At 41.6% G+C, this 20,368-nt stretch overlaps 1 protein-coding gene across 2 annotated transcripts in view; it reads right to left on the bottom strand.

Annotated features, from left to right (window-relative positions):
• Nucleotides 1-20,368, bottom strand: part of LOC311232501 (atlastin-2) — a 166,744-nt gene that overhangs the window by 83,050 nt on the left and 63,326 nt on the right. Inside the window, exon 2 of one of the 2 annotated variants that reach the window (XM_084319326.1) lies at nucleotides 14,832-15,217. In XM_084319326.1, coding sequence (XP_084175452.1) covers nucleotides 14,832-15,185 — 354 coding nt within the window. In that variant the 5' untranslated portion in view covers nucleotides 15,186-15,217. Of the gene's footprint in view, nucleotides 1-6,457; nucleotides 6,477-14,831; nucleotides 15,218-20,368 lie in introns of those variants that run through there. The other variant, XM_084319327.1, reaches the window with a different exon arrangement.

The raw sequence follows: 20,368 nt of genomic DNA, 5'->3' as shown, positions 1-20,368 counted from the left end.
TGCCAAATACAACGCAGTTCGGTTTCCGGGTTCCTCTGATTAGCCACGACGCCCACGTGACCCTGCGCTAGCACGCCCCCTTATCCACGCCTGCTGCTACGCCGCGCCAAGCTCCCTGTGTGCTCTCGCTTCCTCAATTTATACGCATGGAAGTATTGACTACGCCGTAACGAATCATTAAAAACATATACCGTTAACTGGAATATGTTGTTTCTTTACACATATGTTGGATTATGTAATTGGTTTGTCATGACAAACCAATACTCGCTACTTTACATCAGGGTGAACGCTGTTGGTAACACCACCCACTTCAATGACAGCTCTTGACTCAGAGTGGCATTGCGCGTGATGCGCGACAATATTATAAAATACAATATTATAAAGCACTTAGCAGCACTTAGCACTTTAAACTTACCAGAACTTTAGCAGGCGGAGGCGGAAACAGGCTTCGACAGCGACTTTAGAAGCGGCTGATTAAACAAGACGAAAGCGAAATACGAAAGTGAAAGTCAAGTCGTCGCCACTCATAGCAAATATGAGAGCTCTGTAGTGATTTTATTGGTTTGTCATGACAAACCAATTACATAATCCAACATATGTGTAAAGAAACAACATATTCCAGTTAAAGGGGAACTCCAACATTTTGGGAAATTAGCTTATTTAACATCTTCCCTGGAGTTAGACAAGAAGATACATACCTTTTTTGTCTCTGTGCGTGCATTTTAGCTTTGGGAATAGACGCTCCGTTAGCATAGCTTAGCTTCATCACTGGAAGTGAGGCAGGACAGTAGCCTTACAGTGCCTTACAGTGTATTGCAAGGTCTGACATTGACCAAACTTGATATGCATGACCTTGGTGGGCTCTAGGTCAACTCCTGAAAAGGGGGTCAATGTCAGACTTTGCAATCAAAAGTTAGGGGGCTAATAACCCTTGCCATAATTTCAGTGCGCCCCCTAACTTTTGATTGCAAGGTCTGACATTGACCCCCTTTTCAGGAGTTGACCTAGAGCCCACCAAGGTCATGCATATCAAATTTGGTCAATGTCAGACCTTGCAATACACTGTAAGGCTACTGTCCTGCCTCACTTCCAGTGATGAAGCTAAGCTATGCTAACGGAGCGTCTATTCCCAAAGCTAAAATGCACGCACAGAGACAAAAAAGGTATGTATCTTCTTGTCTAACTCCAGGGAAGATGTTAAATAAGCTAATTTCCCAAAATGTTGGAGTTCCCCTTTAACGGTATATTTTTTTAATGATTCGTTACGGCGTAGTCAATACTTCCATGCGTATAAATTGAGGAAGCGAGAACACAGGGACCTCTGCCGCTCTGCCGCGCGCTGCAACACACAGAGGAGCTTGGCGCGGCGTAGCGGCAGGCGTGGATAAGGGGGCGTGCTAGCGCGGGGTCACGTGGGCGTCGTGGCCAATCAGAGGAACCCGGAAACCGAACTGCGTTGTATTTGGCATAGACACGGCCCGGGTGACGTCACGACATGCCTCAAATCAGGATGACCTAATTAAATCTAGCAGGAAATGGTCTGAGCTGAATCAGAGCAATCCGCCAATATGGTATTTAGACACAAAAACACATTGATACTAACTCCTATTACTATAATACAATGCTAGAGACTGAAAAATGCATGTCACCTTTAAATTAAATATATACGATATATTCTTTACAATAAAATACATTTGATTATAAAATGCTTGTGTTCTTTTGTCCCTTCATAGTGTCACATACTAAATTACCCAATAATAATAATAATAATAATAATCATAAAACCATGATATCTCCATATTCACAAAGCCTCCCAGGGTTGAGGTGCTGATCTGGAGTCAACGAGCAGGAACACTATAGTCCTCATGCCTATAGTCAAACTAAGAGTGAAGCTGACTCTAGATCAGTAGTCAATATGGACTGTGGTCGTGTGGTCTTCTACCTGCTGCTGCTCACCACAGACCATTTGGTCTTCTACCCGCTGCTCACCACAGACCATTTGGTCTTCTACCCGCTGCTCACCACAGACCATTTGGTCGTCGGAAGATGCCCTGCTTTTAACCCAACCATGCTGGGTTTCTTTCAATTAAATTAATTTCATCAATTAAAATGGGCTCTAAGGATCTGTGACCCACATAGAGGTCTCTCAGCATGTGACGCCATGTCTGAGTGCTGTTCACTGGGTCCGTCTTCATAGCCAGAGGACCCTGTGTCTTGTGCATGTGAGCCATGCAGTACTCCAACCATTACATAACCAAGTCATGGATGCAGAACAAATGGCGTTTGCTCGTCAGGGCTTGTGCTATGTGGTTGCACATTCCCCTCCCTGTGAATAATGCAGCAGTAGGAATTCTCGCTCACAATTCTGTTATAAAGACCTCAGGTGGAACACAAGTCTACTTGTGATTCTTGTGAATTACTTTTCACTTGAAAACCAGAGATATTTTCAGTTGCATGAACTTAGTTGAAGACTGATCTAATCCTTAGACTGAGACATTCTCTAGTTAGACCAGTCTAAATAATACAAGCATAAAAGACAAAAGCATTAACCTCTTAAGCCCTAGCCATATTTTCTGAAAATCCGCCTAAAAATACATACCTAAGTAAATGGAAGATTGCTCCACTTCTACAAGGTCCATTTGCATGTTCTTGGTATCTAGGGACATATATGGATCTCAGGGAAAATATTCACAGTGTCTGTTACTAAGGCTTGAGTAAATTGTAATGAACCAAAGGAGAATATACATTCTTTTTTTTCATCTTTGACGGTGAATAACACCATGCTAAAATTGACCAGACATGAAACATTGCCACTGAGCTCATTCAGCACCTTCTTGAGATCACGTGTACAAAATATCTAAGCAACTTAATAAAGGGCAGATGATTAAAAGGGAGGTTTTGTATACAGTACTGAATTCTGCCATCCGGACACATGCAATTTGAAATATAATTATAGAATATAGAATATCAGGCCTATAAATGACCTTATTATGGCCAAGTCACACATCTATGGATCGGGCCAAATCTCCCCTTCCCAATGGCAGAGTTCAATCTGGATTTAGTATCACCATCATCCCCTGACTGTGCAGCAAAGACCGTGAATGAAATCTACTGTAAGAACAGTTACTTTTTTAGAATGTAAATTTCTCCGCCATTTCTCATCAGATTGCAACGCCATTTCTTGCTAGACGTTCACAGAGAGGTAGAGAAACTAACTGCGTTCTGTTTTATGGTAATAACGTTCAGGTTTGTGGGATAGGATCCCAAAAAATAAAAGAAAAAAGTCACGCTAGAAGTCAGATGAATCTGATTGACAGGGGCTGGCGTGATCTGGGAAGTGTCGTTTCTTTTTTTATTCGAAAGCCCATCGAAAGCCCTGGGTCTCTTCTCTCAAAAGACTACACTCAAGTTAGGTTGCACCAAATTCTTGCGTCTATAAGCGCCTTTTTTCTTTCTTTTTTTTATGGTGTGATATCAATCTCGTACCGGTACCGGATGGCTCAGGCTTAAGAGGTTAAGCATAAAAAGTAAGACTTAGGCTGCGGTTACACTAATGGCCAGTTTTCGTTTCGTTTTCAGGGCCAGTTTCGCTTTTCAGAACGCAACGTAATGGCAGGCAAGTTAGACATTGTTTTTGCCTCCTGAGCACAGTGATGTATATACATGTAGTACAATGCCAAAGCAGTAGGTGGCGATGTAGTTCAAACATGAAGGTCATTTGCAACCAATCAGAAAATTTTAATGTGCCAATACACTTCCTGCTCAAAATCAACAATCCACCATCTTTAGATGCCTCGCGTGAGCCATTTAGCCAACGTAGCATTTATTTTTCAGCAAAGAAAGTGCAATAAAAGTGCAATAAACAAAACGGATACATTCACTGTGTGTTCTGCCTCTCATTTGTTGATGAAACAAAACTAACATCAACACAATTGACCACCAAGAGCGTTTAGTCTCACAAAAAGATCGTCGCCGATTTTGTTAGCTTATGTGCTAACGTGATAGGGATATGCCATTATAACAGTATAGCATTGTGGCTAGCAGCTTGGTAACGTTAATGCTAGCAGAATGAATGGATGTAAACTTTATTTAACAGATTGCATAATGGGTACAATACAATACGGCTCAATACAAACAATTGTTAAGGGAATGCAGACTGTTGTAGCTTGGACTGGGCAACACATGGTAGCCGCAGCTCCTTGGGACAGCTCTGCTGTAAACACTGGAAATAACCGTGCGGGTCTCTACTGCGCATGGGCGTTGAGCAACAACGGCTCTGTATCCGGCTTGCGCAGATTACATGGCACCATTGTCTGTGAGTTTTGGCGAGTATCCAAAACGGAAACACAATTTCAGCGTTGCCAGTAAGGCAACGCGTTATCCTGCAAAAACGGCGTTTCTTTTTAACACTTTGATCGCCAGCGTTAAATTCATAATTTACCATCCCTCGCCAGCCCTATTTAACATGGAGAAGTTCCCCTTCTTTGCAGGGCTATAACTTTTTAAATTGCATTGCTAAATTGACATTACTATGGCCCATTCAACGTCCTATATCTATTGTTCAGGGTGTAGCAACGTTATACTTTTTCATTCACATATTCATACTAAAATACAGTCTAAAGTATAAGTATGTTTTTATCGTTTTCTGCAGCTTTCTCCAGAACTTGATTTATAGCCCTAAATGCATTATATTGATGATCAAATACAGTTTGGTAGGAATCTGTGCGAGATAAAGAATTTCAACTGGACGTGCTTCTAGGAGTTACTACGTATGATCTGATGTTGACCGGATGGGCGGGGGGTCGTTTATAATTCCGTGGGCAACGTTATATCATTCATCTAGTGTGGGTGATATGATCATCAGAGCAGTTTATATGGAACACGTTAAAAGAAAACGCTGAATCTTACCGTAGCTTCCTCATAGCGTTGGGCGATGAGCGTGGAGCAGAGATATTCCTATTATGGGATGTAGAAATACCCGATCCATTTCCAGGTTGTATAATAGTATATACGTCCAAATCATGTTGTTTATCGAGTTATGTGCAACCGATCGACATCCATTGTGTCAAGATGGAGTCCTGCTAATGATAGCGAGTGCCCGGACGAAATATGGGTGAGCACCACTTCATCCGCATCACTTCCTGTTTGGGCGAGCGGCCGATCGGCCACCAGATGGCGCTCTTGAACCGTTGGAGAATTGAGAGGGGCTCACCAGTACATATAATGTCTCCGGGGGAGAAATATGATTTCGATCACAGATTTTTGAAATATTGATATCAAAGACGTGTTACGGCGTCTTCGGCAGAATGAGCATGGCGGGGAATGACGAGTTTCGGCGTCTCCGGCGATCAAAGTGTTAACTTGGACAGCAAGCGTAATCATTCAGCAACAAAAACGTTGCTGTATTCACCAGTGTAACCATGGCCTTATTTCGAGGCAGAAAGGTTACCCGCCCTCCCCCTAGGGATGGGAATTGATAAGATTTTATCGATACAATTCCATTGTCGATTCTGGTTATCGATCCGATTCTTTATCGATTCCTGATACAGTACATTTGTAATTTAAATAAATAAATTGGAAATGCAACAGAACTAAGCTGGTTAGAATAACAACATGCAACTTGACATTTCTGATTGTCATTTATCATTTATTGTCAGAAAAATACAAAAACTGTAAACAAATTAATTAACTATAGCCAGGCCTACACTTAAATAAAATTTATTTGAGAACTAATTTAATCTATTGAACTGTAGTTGCATTCAACAGGTCGTTATTGCAAAAGACAATTTGTTAGCAATAACCTACCTGTATAAATAAAGGCCAGCTCAGTGTTCTCTCTCTGTCTCTCTCTGCAATGAGCATGGCTATTTAGCTAGATAGTGGCTAACGTTACTTTACCATGTAAATTAATGACTAGGATGCAAAGCACTTTCAGTTTTCACTGCACACACAAAACGGTCGCAATATCGAGCCCTTTAGGTTTTCCTAGTCAAGCAATCAAATAGTCTGCTATGGCTGCATGCATGGCGCTAACGTTATTGTTTTTAAATGCGCAACTGTCGGAAAAACATGGCATCGATAAGAGGAATCGATAGTCATGGAGGCATGCAATTCCAGGAATCGGACAATTAGGAACCGGTTCCCAATCGATTCTGATTCTCGATTCCCATCCCTACCTCCCCCTGTTGGCTAAAAGTGAGTTACGCAGCCAAATAGAAATATTTCTATTTGCAAGGTGCCAACCTGCTCATCGGGAGCAATTAGGGATTAAGTGTCTTGCTCAAGGACACTTTGACACGCTGCCCGGGAGGAGCAGGAATCGAACCGGGAACCTCCGGATTACCAGGCGACTGCTCTACCTCCTGAGCCACTGTCGCCCCCCGCTAAGGAACACTCCTCACCTGGCTGTACATGTAGCAGAGCATGAAGGAACACTCTCACAGTCCTCAGTCCTCACCTGGCTGTACATGTAGCGCAGCATGAAGGAACACTCCTCACCTGGCTGTACATGTAGTGCAGCATGAAGGAACACTCCTCACCTGGCTGCGTCTACCTGGCTGCGTCTATATTAAAAAGGCAGCCAAAGAGTGCTTCCGCATTCGCCTGATTGGCCCCGGTAACGCACGCAATGCGCATTTTCTTTTTTGCCACTGCCTAATCGCCCGCGGAAATGGAATACATATTTATCCAAAGGAGGACCAGATTCACGCATAACGCCATAACGTTATTTCGCAAGCCCAGCTGTCACGTTATTTCACGCGACTGTACATTGTAACGTTAACACAGCCCAGCTGTCAACTGTACATTGTAACATTATGTTATTTCGGGCATGGAATACATATTTATCCAAACGAGGACCAGATTCACGCATAACGCCATAACGTTATTTCGCGAGCCCAGCTGTCACGTTATTTCGCGCGACTGTACATTGTAACATTAACACAGCCCAGCTGTCAACTGTACATTGTAACGTTATGTTATTTCGGGCATTCATAATGTTATTTCGTGCGACTGTACATTGTAACGTTAACACAGCCCAGCTGTCAACTGTACTTTGTAACGTTATGTTATTTCGGGCATTCATAACGTTATTTCACGCGACTGTACATTGTAACGTTAACACAGCCCAGCTGTCAACTGTACTTTGTAACGTTATGTTATTTCGGGCATTTTATTCATAACAAACATTGACGCGATTCCGCCAACACCCATTATCCGGTGTTCTATGGACACACACACACACACACACACACAGCTGTGGACAGCTGGTGGTTTAATTTGGCTGAACAGTGTTTGAGACTGTTTATTTCAAAGGTATAATTCGTAATGCTGTCAAACAGTGACCTCTAGGCAAAAGAGCCCTGCTTGGTATTGTGCTTTTCTTTTTACTTTTGAATTTCTCCAGACCTCTCTTGGTAGAGCCTCAGGTGTGGCTAGCAGTAGCAACCACTATACCCACTGAAATCCAACCCACACATCATCAGACAAAAACAAAACATGTAAACAAAGCTGTAAACAGTACCATGTTACCATCTTTTTTCCTAGATGCCGGCTGCCGCTGTTTGACAACATTACAGATTCTACCTTTAAGCAAAACTGTTGTGGTTGAAGTTGTTCAAAGAGTGGCGTATATTACTGTTATATAAACACAATTCTAGTGCTTAATGGACAGCACTCAGTCAGTCAAGTAGAGGATGTTTATCTGGAGCAGTGGTTCTCAAACTGTGGTACGCGTACCACTAGTGGTACTTGGTGGTACTGCTGGTGGTACTTGAAAACATTTCCAAAAAAAGCAAAAAAAAAAAAAAAAAAAAAAAAATTTTTTTGGGCCACTGAACTTAGAAGCAGGCCAGGCCAGTGTTTCTGGTTGCGGCGGCGCGATAGTTAGATAACCTGAGTGGGGAACAACCAGGAGATCACTGTGACAGAGAGTAATGCAGTCTAAACAGTTAAACAGTCATAAATCTTTAATTCAACTTCAGCCCTGATCATAACCATTTATTTTTAGATTTTTTGTAATGTCAGATAAAAAATGAAGTACTCCCACTTTTCTGAAAAGAGTTGGTGTTAAATCTGACATTACAAAAAATCCATCCAAATCTGTGTTGCTGCTAATCATTGACACATGCCTAGCCTGTAATAATCCCCCCCAGAAAAATGTACTTTGCATTTGATATTGAAAATATTTAACTTTGTGTTTTTTTAAACAATAATTTGTGATGCTATCACACAAACTGGCATTTAAAGGGTAAACATTCAAAAATGTATTGAATATGCGTTTTCTTTTCTTTTTTACAATAATTTGTGATGCCCATCACAAACACTGGCATTTAAAGGGTAAAAATTGTGTGTGTGTGTGTGTGTGTGTGTGTGTGTGTGTGTGTGTGAGAGAATGATGGACAATTGCTTGCTGTGTGAGAGAGAGAGAGAGAGAGAGAGAGAGAGAGAGAGAGAGAGAGAGAGATAGAATTAAGTACATTTGCTGAAATACAGTTGTTCTTAATTTTCTCACTTGCTATGTGAGAATGTTAGTTATTATGTTCTCAATGCCCCTTGCATTGTATGAGTTGTGTGGAAGCGTTTGCTAGTTCTAGTGCTATCCCTTTGTACATTGTGGCTGTGTCTGACAAAAGTTAACAATAAATAATGGTATTAGGAATACATTTGCCTCCTGCGTGAACTGTGCATAGCTGAATAGACTGTATTTTAACGCCGGTCATATGGTGGTACTTGGAGAGCCAGCTACGTTCTCAGGTGGTACTTGGTGTAAAAAGTTTGAGAACCACTGATCTGGAGAATACATTTTCTGGTACAGATAGGGTTGAAGCAAGTGTTGATGACCAAAATAACCTCTAAAACACTGCTAGAATACACAAGCAGTAGTGTGATGTGTGACATCTCTGAACACAGTGCTTTGTCACCACCTGTCAATCTGTTCTGTTATTCTATGCATAGCAAAACCTATTAATATTACATATGTGTTGGCGGAATCGCATCAATGTTTGTTATAAATAAAACGCCCAGACTACGGCAGAGAGAGACTCGTACCCTGCTCCATGGTACGACCCTTACCAAATACTGGCAGGATGACATCATTCCGAGGGGCCTGCGTATCTCCAAGGAACCCACACTAGGAAGAGAATCTCCTGAATTTTGTGACAAGTGGTGTTCGATCCTTGACAAGTGCTCCATGGATCTAATGCTCTTGATTATTGATAACGAAGGCTCCAAATTAGCCAAGGTCAGAGCTGAACTTTCCTCGTTAGAGGCTGAAATCAAAACGGTTTTAACGCCTGACCAGCTGACCGAAATGCTCGAGTCAGTACACCAGAAGCTCGACAAGTACAAATTGGACATCGAACTGCACAAGAGAGCTAAGAGGAGAAGAGATGAGCAAGATTACGCAACGCAAATGGTGTATCCATGGCTCCATCATCCCCACTCCAGGAACCGTAGGCAGAATTGGCAGCCTAGAGACCAACAACGGCATTCTGATTCTTCCTCCACAGCGGCGAGCTCAGACGAGACGCCCTCTCAAGGCAGATACCCTCTTCGAAGCCAGTCGAATTTTCGCGGAGAGCAGGACGCTCCTCTCCCTCCCAGACCGGCGAGGGATCCCGTAGGAAGACGAGGAGGAGCCAAAGAAAGAAATCCACGGTTCCGGTGATAAACATTGATTCTAACATTGATTCTAATATAGTAAACATTTCTGACGCACATTTGAGCGACCCACATCACAATATCCTCTCTAAAGGTTTATCGTTTGTCCCGGCTCGGAAAGCGGACTCCTTTACCACCAAAGTTGAGTTATTTAAGTTTTTTAGAAACATTAAGTTAAGAGCATTTTATGCCAGAGGTTTGGATAAGAGAACTCAATATGTTACTAATGAAAATGTGCCTATATGTGATGATGTTGATGAAAGGCCAGAAACAGAGCCGGATACCATTTGCTCCAAAAGAAAGGTATTTAAACCACGCAGCGTGTTTACCCCTCATCTCAACCCACCCTCAGTGGAGACATTCTGCAGATTGGTACAACTTGATGTCCTTAAATTATGTGAAACCAGTCACAAAGCCCACCTTTACCCTAATTTATTAGAATCAGAGTCAGCAGCTCTCAAGGATCTTATTAAGAACGATGATTTAATTTTTAGAAAAGCCGATAAAGGTTCCGGAATCGTGCTCCAAAATAAGAGTTTGTATGTATCCGAGATCAATAGACAATTGAACGATATTGAGGTTTATACCCTTTTAAATACAGACCCAGTATTTAAATTTTCCGCGGAAATTAAGACTACCCTTAAAAGCCTTAGATTGGCAGAGGTGATTACAGAAAATGAATTTAAGTTTATGTTCGTAGAGTACCCAGTTACGCCTATTATTTACACTTTACCGAAGATCCATAAGGATCTGGTTAACCCTCCTGGTCGACCGATCTTCTCTGGTATAGGTTCCGCTACAGAAAAAATCTCGCAATTTGTTGACTCGCATATTAAGGATTTGGCCTCTTCTCAGCGTGGTTATTTGAAAGACACTACTACATTTTTGAACAAACTTTCGACCTGTAATATTAGTCCCTTGGACTTATTAGTTACCATAGACGTAGTCAGTTTATACCCCAGCATTCCACATGCTGACGCGCTGGACGCACTGAGTTTTTATCTAAACTCGAGAGAGGAATTACTCCCCTCCACAGAAGCGCTAGTTAATCTAGCCGACCTAGTACTAACTCGGAATTATTTTAGATTCCAAGATAAATACTACTTGCAAAACAGAGGCCTCAGCATGGGCTCCCCAGCCGCTGTGAACCTAGCCAATCTGTACATGTCCAAGTATGAGTCTGACCACATTTTTAATAATAACCCGTTTGAGAAATTCGTCAAATCCTATATGAGATATATCGATGATATGTTCTTTATTTGGTCTGGTACATCGTCTGATCTTGAAGCCTTCCTTGAGTACTTGAACACCTGCAGAGAAACTATAAAGTTTACATTAAAGTCTGATATACATACTTTACCTTTCCTAGATGTTTTGATCAAGAAAGCCCCGGATGGTATTTCTTTACATACAGAGGTCTTCAAAAAGGAGACAGACCGTAACTCATTCTTACATTATTCCAGTTACCACACTCCTGCCTTGAAAAATAGTCTACCTTTCAGCCAAATACTCCGTTATAGGAGAATTTGCGACACTGAAGATAGATTTACTGCACAAGCAGAAGTTCTAAGAAGCAGTTTTCATGACAGAGGCTATAGTGTCGATTTGACACGTAAAGCCCTGAATAAAACCAAGCTGATTGATAGGGCCTCGTTGTTTATCCCCAAAAAGAAAAAAGAAAACACAGACAAAGTATCTTTCGTGTCCACTTTTAGCCCCATTACGAAAGGCATACGGAGCATTGTCAATAAATATTGGCATATTCTACAGTCGGATCCAATAATAGGGACAGCGTTTCAACATTCGCCTAATTACTTTTATAAAAGACAAGCGAATTTATCCAACCTATTAGTTAAAACCGACTTGCCCGTAAGGAAACCTACACATTTTTTGTCTAATATCCCTGATGGAAATTTTCCATGTCAAGCCTGTGTACAGTGTCAAGGCATGATCAAAGAGAAATTTTACACGCACCCGAAAACGAACAAAAAAATACCTGTTAAAGGGCGTATCACGTGTAATTCAGCCAATCTTGTGTATCTACTAAAATGCCCGTGTGATTTTTCTTATGTGGGGAAGACAACCAGAGCCTTTAAAACAAGAATCAGTGAACATAAGTGTTCAGTGAGAAATTCAGATATAAAGTCGTCAGTAGCTAGACACTTTTCCAGGTGTAAACATACCGTTAACGATCTCAGATACATGGGACTTGAGTTAGTCAACAGGCCCGCGAGAGGGGGAGACAGACATAAGTTACTGTTACAACGGGAATGTTATTATATCCACCTGTTTGATTGCATAGAACCTAGAGGAATGAATGAAGAGAACGTTTTAACCTGTTTCCTTTAAGTACCTTTTATCTATATGGTTTAATCCACGTGGTTGTTTCCTGCAAGAGGTATGTTTATCCTTTGATGCTTAAAAGAAAAAAGAAAAAAGTATAGGGGCTAAATTAGCCCTATAAACTACGGGCATGTTACATAGCAAGTTTCTGGTATGGTAATGTAATGCAATTTTTGCTTTTGCTTTTGTGTTTTTTATGCCTTTTTATATGTCTTTTATACATGGTATATTTGTATAATTTGTATTTACTAACAGACTCTATTTTGATAGGTCTTTTCTTTTGTCATTGAGGACCAATAGACTCAGGCACACCTGCGCTGTGATGTAATTTCCTGCCAATTAACCACCTGTGTGTATATAACCATTATCTTGACTGCAAGTCCATTGCAAGCTATAACACTGAAGAAGGAATACATATTTCCGAAACATGTTTGTTTCAGGCTGCCATTAAATTTTGAACCTGAGAGTGCTGGTCTGGCTTCACTGCTTCTTTTATATAATACTTAATGGGATTTCAGCACCCAGTGTCGTATCTTGAGAGCGCGGTCTAACTTGACATATGAATAAAACGCCCGAAATAACATAACGTTACAAAGTACAGTTGACAGCTGGGCTGTGTTAACGTTACAATGTACAGTCGCGCGAAATAACGTTATGAAATAACTAAGGCTGTCAAATATATCGCGTTAATATCGCGTTAACTCCCGATTCTATTAATGTCACAAATTTTTTTAACTCAAGATTAACTAAACATTTTTTTTTTTTTTTTACTAGACTTCACTCAGGTGTATTATTGATGCTCTCATTGATACTATGTTTGTTTCTGAAGTGTGTGTGTGTGTGTGTGTGTGTGTGTGTGTGTGTGAGAGATATAGAGAGAGAGGGGGGTGAGAGAGATGAGGAAGGGGCAAAAGAGAAAGAGAGCTGGGAGAGTGTGTGTGTGAGGGAGAGAGGGGGGTGTGTGATTAATCAGCCCTTGTGTGTGTGAATGTAACAAGTTCCTAACGTTTTCTTTCCCGTATTATTTCATGCACACTTTATTCATTGTTTTAAATTATTATTTTCTTTTAAGTTATTTTGTGCATCACTCTGTTTTGAATTTGATGCAAATTTGCAATGCATGAGGGTCATCCTTTTGTGTTAAATGGCTGCATAAAGCAAGCATTTGTTGACTCGCATGTTGATAAGAGTATTAAAACTTGGAACTTGAAAAAGATCTGTTTAAGGTAAAAAAAAAAATGCGATTAATTTGCGATTAATCGCGAGTTAACTATGGACAATCATGCGATTAATCGAGTTAAATATTTTAATCGTTTGACAGCACTAGAAATAACATAACGTTACAATGTACAGTTGACAGCTGGGCTGTGTTAACGTTACAATGTACAGTCGCGCGAAATAACGTGACAGCTGGGCTCGCGAAATAACGTTATGGCATTATGCGTGAATCTGGTCCTCGTTTGGATACATATGTATTCCATTTCCGCGAGCGATTAGGCAGTGGCAAAAAAGAAATGCGCATTGCGTGCGTTACCGGGGCCAATCAGGCGAATACAGAAGCACTCTTGGGCTGCCTTTAACATAGACGCCACCTGGCTGTACATGTAGCGCAGCATGAAGGAACACTCCTCACCTGGCTGTACATGTAGCGCAGCATGAAGGAACACTCCTCACCTGGCTGTACATGTAGCGCAGCATGAAGGAACACTCCTCACCTGGCTGTACATGTAGCGCAGCATGAAGAAACACTCACCTGGCTGTACATGTAGCGCAGCATGAAGGAACACTCCTCACCTGGCTGTACATGTAGCGCAGCATGAAGGAACACTGCTCACCTGGCTGTACATGTAGCGCAGCATGAAGAAACACTCCTCACCTGGCTGTACATGTAGCGCAGCATGAAGGAACACTCCTCACCTGGCTGTACATGTAGCGCAGCATGAAGGAACACTCCTCACCTGGCTGTACATGTAGCGCAGCATGAAGGAACACTGCTCACCTGGCTGTACATGTAGCGCAGTGTGACGTACGTGGGTTGGTCATTATCATTATTACTGTATTTGGAAGACCATGTGAACATCAGATTAGTATAATTAGTGTTATGTTATGTTTTGTATGTGTGTGTGTGTGAACATGAGAGCTGATGCTGTCTCTTCTTCTCTTCCTGTCAGGTGCTGCCCGTCCCTACACTGAAGAGTGCTGATTGCCTAATGAGTGACAGCTGAGGGCAATCACTTCGAGAGGGACGGGTGGACAAGTAGCTGACAGGACACACGTCGGGGCGCCTCACTGTGTCATTTTGCCAGTGACCAAGTGGAGTGAGGTTGCCTCTGCTTGCCACTATGGTGTGGGATTCTCATTGTGCTAGTTTATACCAATTGCCACTGTGTATGGACTATTGATTATGTGCTGCCTGCGTGGACCAAACCCTGTGTGGGGTATGTATATTGTTGGCCATTTTAGATTCATCCTACACTGTGAGCTACATGGTTAAGAGTGGGGTTTTCTTTGTTCCCAGATTGCCAACCACGTGGCAGGTGGTTGTGTGGTTAGTGTTTGTTTGTATTATATGTATATCTTGTTTGTCCTCCCCTACCTTTTCCCCTGTGCACCATGGAGGAGGTTTAAATCCCTACCTCCATTTAAATACATAATTTACTATTTGGAAAACGTCTTGTGTCGTGTCTTTTTTACCTACCTGGGACATTGTTTTGAAAGCATTTACTGAGAGAGGCTGCTTTTGCTCATGTGCAGCCAGCTCCAGTCATTATTCTGTGTGGTCCTTAGACCTTCGTACATGACACGCAGCATGAAGGAACACTCCTCACCTGGCTGTACATGTAGCGCAGCATGAAGTCCAGCAGGAAGGACTTGCCCTTGCGGAAGGCCCCAGCCACCGACACCACCACCACGTTCAGGTCCCGGACGTGTTCCTGCAGCAGCAGGCGCTCCAGCGCCGCCTCGTCCAGCTCGAAGGCGTGGTCGTCCTCCTCGTGGGCCACGACGATCTGCACCGGCCGGGCCACGGCCACCTCTTCAGCCTCGTCAGCCTCGTCGTCGTCCTCCTCCTCCTCTTCCTCGTCGTCGTCGTCGTCATCGTCATCGTCGTCGTCCTCCTCCTCCTCCTCTTCCTCCTCCTCCTCGTCCAGCAGAGTCTCGTCGTAGTCTTCTTCAGGCCTCATATTCCACGTGATGTCTTTGATACCATGACCACCTGAGGAGACGGGAGATGAGAGGTCAACATCTGCTGATGTAGGTCAACAGGTTTATATTCATGGCATTTAGTCTTAGCCCGAGTGACTTACAAAAGCAAAAGAAAGGATAGAAGTATATATATTTTCTTTTTATCCACTTTTTCTCCTTATTTTTTCTATTTTTCTCCCATCCCAATTTCGTATCGCCAATTCTCCCCTCCCCTGTCTTGAACGTTGCTAGACTATGCCTCCCACTGGTCGGCTGTAGTGAGGATAGAAGCCTTGCATCACGTGTCCCCTACGGTACACGAGGAGGCAGCCTGTCGCATCTTTTCACCAGACAGCGCGGACTCTGTGGCGAGGAGTGACGCGTGGGAGGCTCACGCTGCCCCCGATACTTTGTCTCTGCTGTACAGGCGTCACCCAACCGACCTGTAGGAGTCGCTGTCCACAACGTCCAATCCCCACCCATCGACTTTCCACCCGCTACCTCTGCCAATTGAGATAGTATGACGACTGGCCCAAGCCGCAGGCAATGCAGACTCGGGGAGTCGAGACCGGAGTCTCTTGCATTGGTGACGAGCGCAATCTCCGCTACGCCACCCAGCCGCACCAGAAGTATATTTTCTGAAAGTATACTTTGTATGCTTATAGTATATACCCGACCAATCTTTCGCTGTTGACTAAAAAAACACTTCTTCAATCAATATCTGAAATGAAGAATTTTTTTAATAAAAAGAACACTAACCTTACTGTCTTATACCATCATGCACTCTTCCTACTATACTAATATGTCTTTACTACTATGAACTCAACACTGCAGCACCTTAGTTTCAGCACTGTTTGATGAATATTGTTACTCAGCTGTAAGAGTTGTACCCTTCCTGCTGACTTGTCATACAGAACTTGTAAGTCGCTTTGAATAAAAGCGTCAGCTAAATTACTAAATGTATATAGTTTATGTATTCAGAAAGTATGCTCAAGTTAAATGAAATTGAAACCACTTAAGCTGTAGTACTTAAAGCTACTACAAGGACAATGTTTAACAATATATATAATCATACTATCATAGTAATATAATAGTCAGATTGGTTGTGATACCTTGGTATAATTACAGTAAATAAATTAAACCATTGCTGAAACCATTGGTAGCCTAATTCTCCATTGGTAAGCTTCTTCCCGTTGCATGCAGAGCCTGTTATTCCTGCTCCAAATTCCCTTTTGTATTTTTTTGCCCCCCTTAACTAAATCCGCACCATACACGTATATACTAGTGCTGTCAATCGATTAAAATATTTAATCTGATTAATCACATGATTGTCCATAGTTAACTCGCGATTAATCGCAAATTAATCGCATTCTTTTTATAAAAAATTGTATCTACCTTAAACGGATATTTTTCAATTTCCAAGTTTTAATATTCTTATCAACATGAGTCAACAAACGCTTGCTTTATGCAGCCATTTAACACAAAAGGCTGACCCTCATGCATTGCAAATTTGCATCAAATTCAAAACAGAGTGATGCACAAAATAACTTAAGAAAATAATAATTTAAAACAATGAATAAAGTGTGCATGAAATAATAGGGGAAAGAAAACGTTAGGAACTTGTTACATTCACCCACACAAGGACTGAGTTCTCTCTCTCTCTCTCTCTCTCAGAAACAAACATAGTATCAATGAGAGTATCAATAATACACCAGAGTAAAGTCTAGTAAAGAAAATTTAAATAAAAATTACAAATTTATATATATTTTTTTCTTCTAAAAAGTTAATCGTGAGAAAATAGTGGCGTTAATAGAATCATGCGTTACCGCGTTAATAGCGTGTTTGCTCGCCAACCGTTGAACGCCAATCATACGTTATTTGGTCCGTTTTCCTTTTTTTCCGATTTTAATATTCTATTCAGTGTCACGGACCTCTATGTTACCGTTAAAAGGCATACGGTAACATAGTGCAGTACCGGCCAGATCCTGCTAGATGGCAGTATCGCCAACCCTTTGAAACCCTGTTCCAGACTGTGTGTCACATCTAATCTCCTCCGGGCGGAGAATTTTGGTCCAGGCAAGTCTAGCGGTTCACCCGATCACATTGGATTAGGGATGTCCCGATCCGATCACATGATCGATCATGTGATTTTCAGAAAATCGGGATTTTTTTTTTTATTATTATTATTTATTATTATAATTTTTTTTTTTTTTTTATCAGTCTATAGAAATAAATGCATTCGAACAAGAAACCAATGTATAGACATAGCAATGGCAAAAAAATTGCCAGGCCTAATGCATGCCAGGGAAGTCTTGGGCTTATAACGTGGCTTCATCTCGAAGTTTTCATCCACTGAGCCGTGAGGCTCAACATGCTTGTTTGGTTGAGGTCTGAACTCGCCAAATTGCCCATAAATATCATTTTTGTGGGTATTGTCCAGTTGTTGCTGTATGTTTTTATCTGCCCAAAATTCAAGCAAGCATGAAAGCATTATGCTTGCACACCACGCCCCGCTCCGTCGTCGGGGACACTGGCGCGCAACCGAGACCACCTATTCCAGCGGTCCAGGTTTGGAGCGAATCAGCGTCCCTGGTGACGGGGGGAGCGTTCTCATCACACCCTATTTTGGTGCGATCGTGCTCTGATTCGTCCCCGAATGGCTAGTGTGAAAGCCCCCTTAAACTCATACTGAGGCCTTAGTTTTGGTTTTAAATTACATGTAATTTATTTATTTATTGTCACAGAGCAGAAGAATTTGCCAAAACAAACGCATTTCCTTTGATTTACACCATTGCACGACAGTGACGTATGCCGAATCCCTCAAGAGACCTACATTTATGTCAAGGATGAGGGACTTGCAGTCAGCAGATTTTTACAGACGATGGCGCCATTGCTCTATGTATGTTATTACCATCTCATGAAGCAGCAGGCTGGAGGCGTCATTGTGCTCGGGGAGGTAAGGAGGCGGAGTTTTTAATTACTCTGGTTGCAATGCCTCGCTTGAATGAAGTTAACTTTTCACCTGGATAACGTCAATATTTGTTTTGTGAGGATTATCGTCAGCGTTTCAGACCAAAATGGAGCAAATCATTACGTAAGTCGAACACTGTGTGAATGTATACTAACGTGCAACTGCAAACAGATTGAAACTTTGAATATTTCTCGTATAAGCACATTCTCAGGGTGAATGTAACATGAGCCACCGGCACTTGAGGGACTATTGAGACAACAGAGGGGCTTGTCTCGCTTCGCCAGTTTCTGACAAAAATGCGTCAAATCGGTTACTAATGTGAAAGATCGGATCGGGAAAGATCGGTATCGGTAGATACTCAAAATCACATGATCAGGATCAGATGGGGAACAAAAAAATGCGATCGGGACATCCCTACATTGGATCCATGGCCCCTCGATGCATGTGTTGTGCCGGATTATGTCGGGGACCCGATGGACACCAATACTGGAAATCGTGACAATTGGAATATTCTTTTTGGAATACCCCCAATCAAAGGTAAGGACTATCTGATAGAGCCATATGAAATCCGCGATCACGGAAGGAATCGCGGAATTGAGCAATAAAAATGGAATCAACTGTTAAAAAAAAAATAAAAAAAATTAATGTTGTGGGACTTGTACAGCACTTTGTTCAACTTTGTCAGTGCTGTAAAGTTTAAACCTTTTTAAATCTTAGACAAACAAAACACTTTGCTTTCATGAAATATTGTAAGCCGTCATTTGAGGCTTTATAAAAGCAGCACAATGAACACAAATCTGTCAGTGCCGAGTCCGACCTCATCTTAAATAACAAACAGCATTGCTTGTTGTAATTAACAAAGAGAGGCAGAGTTGATTTAGGTAAAAAAATATATATATATCATTTATATTTTTATATTCTTTAATAATCAAAATATATTTTCATATTCGAATCCCATGCCCATCGAACGAAGCTTCGAAGTATTTAAGACAGCCCTATTAAATGGACTGTTATATCTTATTAAATTGTGGACATTTATTCATTCCCACTTATTAGACACTATTTCTGATGGTAAAATAAGCGTACAAAGCAAAATACAGAATTCTGAAATATTAAAACGGAAAAAACGGAATTTGGAAAAAAAAATTATGGAATTTGGAAAGAAATTAAACGGATTTCATATGGCTCTACTATCTGACGTCAATACCACCTTGATCCTACAATGATTTCATATCGATCCAGTCGATCATGTGTAGTATTCAAAACGAATGCCGTTGATGATGATCAGAGCATCAAAAAACAACCCCCCCCCCCTTTGATGCATTCATGATAAAACATAATACCTATTATATACCTTTGATTTGGAAACAGAAGCATGTCCAGGCGAGCAACACGAACGCATTTAGCAAAAATCGCTCCATAGCGCCGTTTTCAGGAATTAGCCAGGATCACTCTGAAACTATACAATATTCACGACGGGATAACACACAAACGTATACATGAAAAAATGTATGTTGAACGAGATAGTTACTGTCAAATGAGTAGGGCTGACCCCTATTAGTCGAATAGTCGACTAATGGATCGAAAGGAGCCGTAGTCGACTGCCAACCTCTTAGTCGAATACAATTTTTTTTTAACTATATATATTTTTTTTAAAGTATCATTCTTTCCAAAAGAAAAGAGGCCTAGATGCGTGGCTAACGCTAATGGCACGCATACCAGAGGCTAACTGCCTAAGAAAACAGGCAGAGGCACTGAAAGGATTTCACCCATCTAATGAACACACTAGACTAGACAAATATCAAGATGTATCCATCAGTGGACCAATTGCATGCTTTTGCAGAGGACAAGAAGCCTTCCGTTGACTCCTTCAGACATTAAGCACCCCCCACAGCTCAAATGGAATGATAAAATAAAAAGATTATACTTTTTTTTTCATAGTCGACTAATAGTAGACTATCTGCAGATTTCGGCCTATCATAGTCGACTATCCTTAGTCGGGGACAGCCCTACAAATGAGCCATAGTATTGTCTCCATAGCTATAATATAGAATATAGATATAGCCCTGCAAACACTGCGACGCACAGTGAAAATGCATATATAAAGCGGGACGCATTTACTACAAGATAAGGACAATAGCTGGCAGAGAAAGTTAAATAGATTTTTCGGGGGCATTTTTTGTATTTCCATTGGAGTTGCTTTAAGGCCAA

The sequence above is a fragment of the Notolepis coatsorum genome (assembly GCF_963971535.1).
Source record: "Notolepis coatsorum genome assembly, chromosome: 7".
In the NCBI taxonomy this organism is placed as follows: domain Eukaryota; kingdom Metazoa; phylum Chordata; class Actinopteri; order Aulopiformes; family Paralepididae; genus Notolepis; species Notolepis coatsorum.
The sequence above is the reverse complement of the archived record's forward strand: the minus strand, read 5'-3'. Positions and strand labels throughout refer to the sequence as shown.